The sequence below is a fragment of the Hyla sarda genome, chromosome 10, assembly GCF_029499605.1.
Source record: "Hyla sarda isolate aHylSar1 chromosome 10, aHylSar1.hap1, whole genome shotgun sequence".
NCBI lineage: Eukaryota > Metazoa > Chordata > Amphibia > Anura > Hylidae > Hyla > Hyla sarda.
In genome coordinates, this window is record NC_079198.1 from 122,610,007 (window position 1) to 122,622,520 (window position 12,514).

Genomic DNA, 12,514 nt, shown 5'->3' on the forward strand with positions numbered 1-12,514 from the left:
AAATGTTCCGAACACTGGAGCAGCAGAGTACCCCTATAAGAATACTCATACAGCCTTTTGGAGCCAAGCTGTAATACCACACACAGCCAAGGACAAGTGTGGCACTGTTTTTGGAAGAAATTAGTTCTTTTTTTTAAATCTATGTCTGCACAACCCTTTTTCTGTTTGTCTCATTCTTTAAAGGATGAGACAAACAGAAAACGTGTCAGATTTTTCCACCTTTATTGTGACATAAGCAATTCAATTACAAAACAAACTAAAATCTTTAAGGGGAGAAAAAAAATAACACACTATAACCTGGTTGCATAAGTGTGCACACCCTTATACTAATACTTTGTTGAAGCCATTATGATTTTATTACAGTGATCAGTCGTTTTGGGTAGGAGTAAACTAGCGTGGGAAACCTTGATGTGGCAATATTTGGCCACTCTTCCTTTCAAAAACACTTCAATGTTCAATTGGAGGCATGTACATTTAAATGTGCCGCTCAGTAAAAGGTTTGACAGGGTAAAGAGCCATTGGCTCCTCACCCTGTCAATCCCTCTTGTGCCCATGGCTACAGTAGACCAGCAGACACAAGAGGCTGGACCGTTCCTCTGTGCTCTGATGTGCGAGTGACATCTTCAGATGCCGGAGCACAGAGGAAGAGGAAAGAAGAGAAGAAGAGGCCGTGCGGAGAGAGAATACAGAGGACCCGAACAGCGGTAGGTATGTATGGCATGGTGGCGGCGGGCGGTCAGGTGGGCGTGGGAATGGTGGGGGGTGGCAGTGGGATGTGCGGTTGTTGTGACTGTTGGTACTGCTGCGTCCCTTAGGTGGGGGTATTTCTGCCTATCTAATGTGGGGGACTACTGCCTGTCTAATGTGAGAGACTGCTGCCTACCTAATGTGGGGGAACTGCTGCCTACCTAATGTGGAGGAACTGCCGCCTATCTAATGTGGGGGTACTTCTGCATATCTAATATGGGGAAATTGCTGCCTATCTAATGTGGGGGAACTGCTGCCTATCTAATGTGGGGGTACTTTTGCCTATCTAATGTGGGGGAACTGCTGCCTACTTGGGGGACTATCTACTACGTTCCTGCCTAGCTAATATGGGGACTAACTACAAAGCTAATAGGGGGCTACCTACTATCTTCATAGGTTATAATATGGGTTTTCATAGGGTGGACAGCTATCTGGCAGATTTATCTACAGGGGCAACTCTCTCCGGAGGGGCCCTACCTACTCTGGTCACCTATTATTACGGTTTAGGGCATTATAGGTCTTGGAAAAATGTGGAGCTTGAAATGTTTTTTTCAACAGGTTCTGCAGAGAGTAGTCGTAGCAGGAAGCAATCATCATGACGGTCTGGGCCGGATGGAGAAGAAAAAGGAGAAGATATCACCTGATGTAACTGTATGTAATCTAATTTATTGTTTATTGTGGTAATGATGGGGGTTGTTGTTAGTCACCTGAGGCAACTGTACTTAATCTTCTATATGGTCTATTGTGGTAAAGATGGGGGTTGTTGTCAGTCAGTCACCTGTATAGGATGTTCTCCTAAACTTAGATGACAGACTGACAACGTTATTGCTGTTAAAGAGGTATTCCCATTCTGCACATGCTGGCGTGTTGAGGCGTGGCTAGGGGTGTGGCCGAGGGCGTGATTAGTGGGCGTGGCCTGTCCCTCTTTGCTCTCAGCAAAAGTTGGAAGGTATGGACAAAGACAAAAGACAGCAACTAAGTAGTAGCAACAATCACAGTTCATAATTTAAACATAAGCAATGTAAATCACAGACTTTAAACTTGTAGAACATAGCTGGAAACACACAGAAGGACACTGCATTCATAGATGTGAGGCACCAGCTGGGCCAGTTACCAATGCCCCAATGTAATGTATAAAACAATGCTACATGCTAGGTGGTCTCCTTCTGAATTTCAGTATCTTTGATGCCTCCCTTTACTCATGTAAACATGATACATAGACGGATGCACTGTACATTTGAGTAAACAGCGGCAGGCAGCAATGTAAACTGTAAGGTGCTGCAATATATACAGTGATCTCTTTATTGTGATGCAAAGGAGGGTATACATACTGGCCCTGATTTACTAAGAGTGGAGTGTTTATTCGGGAGTGATTTCAATATCACTCGTCTTTTTTTTTTCAAGCTTATTTACTATTCTGTCGCACATTTCGTCTTTTTTTCTGTCGCACGTTTTTTGTGTCGCACTAGTCAATTGTGTCGCACAAACTCCGAGCTAAAGAAATTACTTGTGTGAGTCAAAATGGTTTAGACTTGTTTGTTTAAAAATGTTTTCATGAATCAAAAGTATTCATGTGTTATAATTTTTCAAACATTACAACAATTCTCCTTGTTAAATTGATTTAAACCTAATATTGCAAATGTGTTAAAAAAAAATATAAACATTAACTATCACAAAAGCCTTCAATATTTTATTCATAAAAGTGTTGAACTGTACAAAATGTTTTCAGGTTATAAACCAAGTTACTTTCACACAAAACACAATGGTAAACGGTCCCTTGTTAGAAATCTCTCCATTTTTGGAATTTCACTCGGCCTCTTGGCTGTCGGTTATTGTGTGAGGCAAACTCGCACTTTTTCTAGAGTGATTTTGGAAGCACTCCGAGTATTTTTTGTGGGGAACACGCCCATTATTGCATAAAACACGCCCATTTCAGAGTGAAAAAAAAACCACTCCGAGTGGTTTCTAAAGTGTCGGTTGTGCGGCGTAAAATTTGGTCACAGAAAAAGTCGCTCAGACGTTGCGACTAAAATTTAGGCCCAATAACCGAGAAAAATAGTCGGTTGGACTTTAGTAAATCAGGGCCAGTGTGTGTTTCAAGGGAAAGAACAAAATACAGATTTTATTGCAAGGCAGAAAAGATGACTAAGAGCAAATAATATACAAACTTTCCCCCGATTTCCACTTACTAGAATCCAGAGGGGCACTCCCAGCAGCCACCGGCGGAGAAGTGCGTGCCTGCCGGGCAGTCCAGGTGACAGTCACAATTGGGCTGGTACCCAGCAGATTGACACAGGACACCTAAGGAAACAGAGACGTACTCCATCTTTATGAGTAAGAAGATGTCACGTGGAGGCCTCTATAAATCTCATCTCCTCCCTCATTCCTCTCTGTCTCATTATACCTCATTTCTTCAAACTCACTCCAATTGTCCCCGCTCCCCTCACCATTCATTTCCATTTTACTTTCTATAGTAAATCCATCATTCCTGAAGATTTATGGATTTTAATATTGGTCATGCCACGGGCTGTGCCACTCATTACAGTCTTCGGGGAATTCTACAAACCTCCTCTGGGAGACTAAGTAAATTTCACACATGAATGAGACAGATCTTTTCATCGGTGGAAGGGAGAAATCAGAAGTCTAGAAGCTGCGATCCTTACAACGTAACAAGTTTTGGCATGTGGAATTGTAAGATTAAAGAAAAGGAATAAAAAAAATATATAGTTTCTCCAGTGGTGTTGGATAAGGTATAGACAATGCTTATGAGGAATGAGGTTCCTAGCTGTATATTCATAGGACAAAAACATCTAGATCTGTAAATTGTAATATATTAATATGGCACTCCATTGTTGATAAATACTGTCAGAAATCAGCATGTAAAACACACAATCTATGTAATATATACTCCATAACCTCTGTGGTGTTTTCACTCATGTACCAGCTCATTCTGTGCAGTATAAAGAACTCACATTTCTACATGGAAACCATCAACAAGCAGGTAGCTTCTGATGAGAAACTGGGTTGTGTATTTGTTTGTCTCCTCCAGAGGATCCATTCCATCAGGGCTGGCTCTGGCTATGGGCAAAATAGGCAGCCGTCTAGTGCTCCCTCTTTGGGGGGCGGGGGGGGCTGCTCTGCTGCAAGAAAGTAAGACAACCAGCCTCTGAACCACTCGTCAAGAGGGCAGCAAAACTAGCTTTTGCCGATGGTGGCAAAAATCCTTGCACCAGTCCTGCATCCCATAAACAACCCATAACATTTTTAACAGCTGTCCCTTGTGTCAATACCAGTGTTAGTGCTACTGTATGCACACAATACTGCCTCCTGAATGTAATTTCCCTTCTTCCTTTAGTCAACAGGGTTGTCATCAACATCAGTTCTCAGTGTAACCCCTTCTTTTTTTGCTTACATAGAACCTTGTGTAAGGCAATTGTACTCCAATGAAAATTAGGCAATCATTCACAAAACATTAAATTCTACTCCAAAAAACAGCGCTGATTGAAAAATGATATGAAAAAAACATAATTCTTTATTGATGAATACATACATAAAGAAACACACAATCTAAAATATACCCAACCCTCCCACCCCCACAAAGACATCTCACTGGTCACAGGAGGCAGGAACTATATTTAATCAGGTAGACAGTGCCAACACCTGTGTTGTAAACAAGGTACAGCAGAAGTATGTAAAACATGCAACAATACAATGAATGCACGTATAATCATAAAAGGACACAAAAATTTGTACCAAAGCTGAAGGAACGACCACAATGTCTGTCATGCAACAATATCTGACGTGGACAGCAAGGAACCCAAATGATCATATCGCTCCTACTAAGCTGCTTCAGGGGGGCATTGAACCTGGCAAACCAAGCCAGCACATCAGTAATCTCCCCCCCCCCCACATCTATGGCTTCTCTGTGAATCATCCCACAGCACAGATTCAGCCTGTTCAGTCCAGTGCACCTCCTCCAGCACTATGTCATTGCATAGAAGTAGGTGCTGTATTGTAGTTGCCAGAGAAGTAAGGGAAAGGAAGTGCCTGTGTGTATAGTGCTGGCAAATGACCAAGCTCTGGTCTTGCCACTGAAATGGAGAAAATGAAAAATATCTGTGCACCATAGAAGGGACTTTCAATAACAGCAATGAAAAGCAATAAGTCACCTTGCAGGTTTTTAAAAAAACTTTTGAAAGTACAGGTACACTTTCACAAATGTAGGCCAATGTTAATTTGCAAAATGCGTTGCACACTAAAGCCCTTCCCACGTAAATCTCTAGCAGAGATTGATAAGAATTCCATTCTACAGTGGCCAGAGACTTGGCTTGTCGATCTCTAATCTACAATGAGGACAAGATTTGACAAGTTTAATAAGAAATAGTTAAGATAGTAACTATCGGCTTGGAAAGAAGCAGAGATGGAGTATGCATTATCATACAGAGAAGTGAGGAAATCTCTTTATCTGCACCGCCATTACACACAACTTGTACATGTTCTCAAGTGAGACACAGAATACACAATCCAACATAATGACCTATCACAATAATAAATTGCCCGACCTTTGTGATGTCACGTTTGGCACCATTGATCAGTGGATGTTATGAGGAACATTTGTCAATGTCACCCAGGAGAGGAAATGGGACAAATGTGGAATAAACTGATAAAAAGCCCAGGTAAACAAAATGTGTTTAATACAACAAATATTGGGTTTGGAGAAGTACTTCTATACCCATTGGAATATCTTATCAGTAAGGTGGCAATAAGCATCACAATACCATTGACATTAATTGAAACTCAATAAAACAAAAGAGATAAGTGATCAGAAGTGTGGCCGGGACATGGTAATTTGGGGCAATAGACAGTAAAGCCCCCAATGTTTTGCCTCCTCAAAATAAAAAATCTTTTCAAGACAAAATAGCTATAAGGTATTTCTACATGTGATAATCTAGTATAAATAATACAGCTGCCAAGTAATACTAAAAGTATAAAAGAAACAAATATCATCACCACACATATTACCATTATACTGTGACGAAACAATACCCAGACCAATATTAATAGTACAAGCATACCAGGGACAAGTAAAACTGGTGAACCATGACTACATAGAACAACAACAAAGTGTTTGATTAATGCCGCCATCCTATGACTACAAAGCACAATATAGTGTGTGAATAACACCCCCATACTGTTAATAAAGAGAACACACTGCACAAAGACTAGAAATACCCCCATACAGTGGATCTATAGTGGCAAATACCAGCACTACACAGGCTCTGCAGACAATAAAAGTGATTAAAGGGGTACTCCTCCCCTAGACAGATGTCTGATCATGAGGGTCCCGCTGCTGGGGACCCCCGTGATCTCCCTGCTACACCCGGCATTCATATAGAGCGTCTGGTGCAGCGCCGGAGGCTTGTGACGTCATTGCCACGCCCAGCTCATACAGTCACGGCCACGCCCCCTCAATGCAAGTCTATGGAAGGGGGCGTGAGGGGGCATGGCCGTGACATCACGAGCAGGGCGTTACTGTGACATCCCAAGCCTCCGCCCTGCAGCGCCAGTCATCTGGCACGGAGCGAAGTTCGCTCCGTGCACCAGATGTCTGGGATGCTGCAGCCGTGATTGCGGGGGTCCACAGTGGCGGCGGGGGGATAAGATGTCTAGGGGCAGAGTTCCCCTTTAAAGTCCAGTTACATCCAGTGACTAACAGGTGACGTCTGCTTTGAGTCACTGGATGTAAGACCTAGATGGAAGACCCTAGTAAGTTCCACCCTGTAGGCAGATAGTTGATCCACTATCAGTAAAGTGCCCCCCAGTAGGGAGAAATGACTTCCAACAGACAGATTGGTGACAACCTGTATGTAAGGTGCCCCCCAGTAAGAAATTTATTCTAACAGCAAAAGGGGATAACTACAGGAGTTTCTTAAAGGGGTACTCCACTGGTCAGCGTTCAGAACATTTAGTTCCGAATGCTGTGTGCGTGCTGCGGGGGTCGGCCACGCCCCCTCGTTACATCACGCCACACCCCCTCAATGCAAGTCTATAGACTTGCATTGAGGAAGCATGGCGTGACATCATGAGGGGGCGTGGTCGACCCCCGCAGCACGCACACAGCATTCGGAACTAAATGTTCCGAATGCTGACCAGTGGAGTACCCCTTTAAATCTACCAGTGAAGGGGATAACTACAGCAGCAGCAATAACATTGTCACAGATCTGCTTTGCTTTGTGATTGTTTGAGATGGGTCGTTGATCAGGGATTTATTCTGATTGTTGTATTGAGGTCAAGAAAGATGAGGAAACTGACAGATCCCTCATAGGAATTGTTTCACTTTGATCTGGATCAACACTGCCGAGCCCACGTTGTGAAGATCCTAAAAGACCTGACATGGTTGTTATCATCATTTAAAGGGGTACTCCACTGCCCCGGGGTCCGGAACATTTAGTTCCGAATGCTCGGTACGGGCTGCGGGGGTTGTGAGATCACCCCACGCCCCCTCAATGCAAGTCTATGAGAGGGGGCGTGACGTACGTCACGCCCCCTCCCATAGACTTGCATTGAGGGGGTGTGACATAACAAGGAGCATGGTCGTGACGTCATGACCCCCGCACCCAGCGTTCTGAACTAAACGTTCTGGACGCTGGGGCAGTGGAGTACCCCTTTAATGTTATCACATGTAGGCAAATGTCATTGCATGTTCCTAATGTGATTGTTTTGAAGCATATAGAAACCTTTGAAAAGCAAAGCACCTTTTTATTCTTCCTTTGTACTTATATGATTGCATGAACACTTTCTACATAAGTCTTAATTAAACATTTTTCTTACTTTTTCTTCCACAGCGATGTCATTTGCTGTGGGTGCTCTGCTTTCTCTGTATACTTGTACACAGCCTATATGATTCTCATCTACAGAGTGCATTGTGTCTGCTCACCTCCCTATTGACAGCCTGTGTGAACTGCCCTTGAAACAGTCTCTCCCCCCAAGTCCACTATCTGAGCTGGTATGCACCTTCCTCGCTCTAACACTGAGGGAAGAAAGTCTGTTTGATGGCTTTATCTGGTCTTTTTTTTAGAGCAGCAGAAAAATGGTAGAAAATGTCTAATGAAGACTATTTAGAAAGCCTTTTCATTTTGCATTTTGGAAGCAAATGAACAATAAAATCAATTCGGTGCTAAGGTGTTATCTTGCCTGGGCAGCTGTTTCCAGCATTTAGAGATATGCTTTAAAGCAACAAATTGACCAGAAAAACCTGTGGATGGGACATGCTCATTGACTTCTAGAGGAATGTGGTAAGCATGCTCTGTGACCTGTGCAGAGGTCAATGTGCAGAGGGGGAGAGGAGAGGAGCTGTGACTTTCACCTCTTGACAGTTTTGTGGACATGTTCTATGCAGAGGTTGTGAAGGAGTGAGAAGAAGTAAGCTGTGGTTATCACCCATTATGAATGGTGGATCTGTGTTATCTATCTATTACAGGTTTTACCTGTGGTCCTGCTCCCATCTGTGAGATGGCTGCTGAGAAGTGATCTCTACAGAACAGTAGTGTCCCCTTACTAAGAATTGAAAAAACATGAAAAAAACACTGGCAACATTCCTTGAAAAATATAATTAAAGGGGTTTCCTGGTAGAAAACAAATGTTTTTAAATCAACTGAAAGGTAAAAAGATTTGTAAATTACTTCAATATAAAAATCTTAATCCTTCCAGAACTTAAAGGGGGTACTCCGCTGCTTAGCGTTTGGAACAAATTGTTCCGAACGCTTGAGCCGGCGCCGGGAGCTCGTGACATCATAGCCCCGCCCCCTCATGACATCACACCCCACCCCCTCAATGCAAGTCTATGGGAGGGGGCGTGACTACTGTCACGCCCCCTCCCATAGACTTGCATTGAGGGGGCAGGGAGTGACGTCATGATGGGGCGGGGCTATGACGTCACAAGCTCCTGCCGCTGTCTCCAGCATTGGAACAGTTTGTTCCAAACGCTAAGCAGCAGAGTACCCCTTTAACAGCTGCTGTATACTACACTGGAAGTTGTGTAGTTCTTTCCACAATGCTCTCTGCTGACACCTCTGTCTGTGTCAGGAACTCGTCAGAGTAGAAGCACCTCTCCTGCTGTGGACAGTTCCTGGAATGGACAGAGGTGTCAGCAGAGAGCACTGTGGTCAGACTGGAAGAAATACACAACTTCCTCTGAAGCATACAGCAGCTGATTAGTACTGGAAGGATTAAGATTTTTTAATAGAAGTCATTTTCAAATCTTTTTACCTTTCTGGCACCAGTTGATTTAAAAAAAAAATCCGTTGGCTGTCCGGGCATGCTGGGTGTTGTAGTTTTGCAACATTTGGAGATCCGCAGGTTGGAGACCACTGTCCTATACTTTACATTGCACGGATCCCTCAACATACGATGATTTCAACAAACGATGGTTCATTTGGAACGGATTACCATCGTATGTTGAGGGACCACTGTATGCATATAGCAGTCCACAAAATTTGGTTCACATTACGGAATTTCTGACCGGAATTCCGTTCAGGAATTTTGGTTGAAAAATTCCACTTCATGAAGGTAAACATGCAGGTGAATGGGTTTTCCGTGAACCCATTCACACTGCAGATTTTTCTGGTCGGAATCAAAAAAAATTCTGCCAGAATGGGAACAGCAAAGTCTGAGCTGTCCTAGCGCCGACTGAATCAACAGACCACCCTCGGAATCTCCGGCTAGACAAAATACGAAGTGTGGACCCAGCCTTAGGGTACATTCACACGCGCAGATTTTTTTAGCAGGTTTTCCGCTGCGTATTTGAAATTGGGCGGGCTCCTCTCGGCTGTCCGCAGCAGATTTTCCGCGCGGGATTTACGCTGCGGAAAATCCGCCACAGTCCCTACTGACTTCAATGGGGCTTGCGGCAGATTTTCCGCAGTGTAAATTCCGCTGCGGAAAATCTGCTGCGGACAGCCAAGAAGAGCCCGTCCACTTTCAAATACGCAGCGGAAAACCCGCAAAAAAATCCGCGCGTGTGAACGTACCCTTACTGTTTGTGTTTTAGTCCACAGCTGTGTTCACAATTGTGCAGCCTTCAGAGCAGAAATCTCCTAGAATTATCTGTTTGCTCCTGGAATTCTCTCTCTGCATGGAAGAGTCAACGTGTGCACGGAGATTTTCAGTGCGGACATTCTGACATGTGAACATAGCCAAATGATGCGTCTGACGACAAGCTTGCTAACTGGTGACAGAATTGTGAATGCTGCTCTAGAGTAGAATACACGTTTTGGCTCAGTTTGTGTACTAGATAAGCAACACAATGCATTTTGTGCGCAAAGTTGATTTTTAACCTGTTCAGGATGTGGGGCATATGCATACGCCCTGCATCCCGAGTCCTTAAGGACATAGGGCGTATGCATACGCCTGTGGGAATTCTGGTCCCCGACGCTAGCCGGTTGGGGACCGGACCGGGATGCCTGCTGGAATCCTTCAGCAGGCATCCCGACACATCACCGAGGGGGGGTCCTGAGACCCCCCCATGTAGGCGATCGCAGAAAATCGCATGTCAATTCAGACATGCGATTTTCTGCTATTCCGGGCCGATCGGGTCTCTGGTGGCCCGATCAACCGGAAAATAGGGATGATCTGAGTTGTGAGTGACTGCCCAATCATCCTGAGGGATAGGAGTGAGGTCGCAGTGCTGCAATCTCCTCCTATCCCCTGCCATTAGTCAGAACTGAGTTCTGACCAATGGCAGCGCAGGACAGGGGGTTGCCATGGAAACCCCCGTTCTGCCCACCCACCCCTGGATGTCGGGCAGGACAGGGGGGAGAAGATGGAGACCGGTACCCTACCTGAAGATGGCGTGGGGACCGAAAATCATCGTGGAGACTGCAGAGATCCTGGCTCAGGTAGCGAAACGACGTTGGGGGGGGCGATATGAAAGTGAAAGTAAAGCGATCTTTACTGTGGCAACCACTAGGAAGGCCGAACTGCAACTCCCGGCTTGCCTAGACAGCCAAAAGCTGTCTGGGCATGCTGGGAGTTGTAGTTTTGCACCATCTGGAGGGTCACAGTTTGGAGACCACTGTGGTGCCTAAACGGTAGCCCTCCAGATGTTGCCAAACTACAACTCTGAGCATGCCTAGACTGCCCAGGCATGCTGGGAGTTGTAGTTCTGTAACATCTGTCCCTTCAGATTTGGCAATTGTCATGACATTTTTGAAAATTGCTGCTCTACTTTGAAGCCCTCAAATTTTTTCAAAAAGTAAAAATATTTCCATTTTATGATGCCAACATAAAGTGGACATATTGTATTTGTGAAGAAAAATAACATTTATTTGGAATATCCATTTTCCTTACAAGGAGAGAGCTTCAAAGTTAGAAAAATTAAAAATTTTCAAAATTTTCATGAAATTTGGGGATTTTTCACCAAAAAAGGATGCAAGTAACACTGAAAATTTACCACCAAAATAAAGTAGAATATGTCACGAAAAAACTATCTCAGAATCAGAATATTCGGTAAAAAGTGTTTTAGAGTTATTAATGCTTAAAGTGACGGTGGTCAGAATTGCGAAAAAGGGCTCAGTCCTTAAGGTGAAAAAGGGCTGCGTTCTTAAGGGGTTAAACATTAAGACTAAGGGTAGGGTAAAATGTGCCGCATTTTGCTGCTGCATATTTTCCTATCCATTGAAGTCAATGGGCAGGAAAATACACAGCAGCAAATACACAAATACCTATGTGACCTTATCCCAAATGGAACAAAAACTTACCATTAGGAAGAAGTAATAGAACGAAGAAATTCACTTGTCTTCTTTTGTCAGACATCATATCGACCGAGAAATGAAAAAACGGATGAAATAGCAACAAGTGTCCATAGAATAAAACATCCGGCGTCGTATCGGTTTATAAGGAGGAAGATGAAGATGCTGCAGTGAGGGACTTCAGGTGATGCTTCTCTTTGTTGCATGAAACCCTCAGATAAACTCCTGTAAACTGGATCCTATGACATGAAAGAGAAAACCACAAGATCATTTTACAGTGAAATCGTCTCCGGAGGACATCAGCCCAAGTGCGGATGAATTATTGAACCGTGCGCAGCAGATGTTCTCTATAAAGTGTATTGAAAAGGTCTAAACATCTCTCTAGATATAGGGGGAGATTTATCAAAACTTGTGCAGAGGAAAATTGCCCAGATGTCCATAGCAACCAATCAGATCGCTTGTTTCATTTTGCTGAGGCCTTGTTAGAAATGAAAGAAGCGATCTGATTGGTTGCTATGGGCAACTGGGCATTTTCCTCTTCACAAGTTTTGATAAATCTCCCCCATCGGGTTCACAAGGGCGGACTTGTGTCGTGTCACTTTGGAGTGCATCATGGAGCGATTTTAGATACATCCCCAGTCCAACTACCCTACTACCAAATCTAATTTCCCTACCTCCCCCATATATTCTAACCACCCCTTCACCCCATAAAGACAAGGGGGAGACTTATCAAAACCTGTGCAGAGAGAAAGTTGCCCAGTTGCCCATAGCAGCCAATCAGCTCGCTGCTTTCATTTTTAGGAAGGCCTGTGAAAAATGAAAGAAGCGATCTCATTGGTTGCTTTGGGCAACTGAAACTTTTCCTCTGCACAGGTCTTGATAAATCTCCCCCAAGGACACCACGATTGGAGAAAAATTGCCTATTCAGCCCGTTAATTTAACACCTTTATATAACATTATTAAAGGAAAACGGTCATCCTTGTCACCCATGCTAAATCCAATACACTGGGTTATAGTGC

General features: G+C 43.9%; 1 protein-coding gene across 1 annotated transcript in view; it reads right to left on the bottom strand.

Annotated features, from left to right (window-relative positions):
• LOC130293183 (uncharacterized) overlaps positions 1-11,854 on the bottom strand; it is a 294,563-nt gene extending 282,709 nt beyond the window's left edge. The window contains exons 1-2 of the mRNA XM_056541664.1: positions 11,505-11,854; positions 2,937-3,048 (exon numbers count right to left, since the gene is read on the bottom strand). Of these exons, the coding sequence (XP_056397639.1) occupies positions 2,937-3,048; positions 11,505-11,562 (170 nt within the window). The 5' untranslated portion in view covers positions 11,563-11,854. The remainder of the gene's footprint in view (positions 1-2,936; positions 3,049-11,504) is intronic.
• Positions 11,855-12,514: the final 660 nt, after the last annotated feature.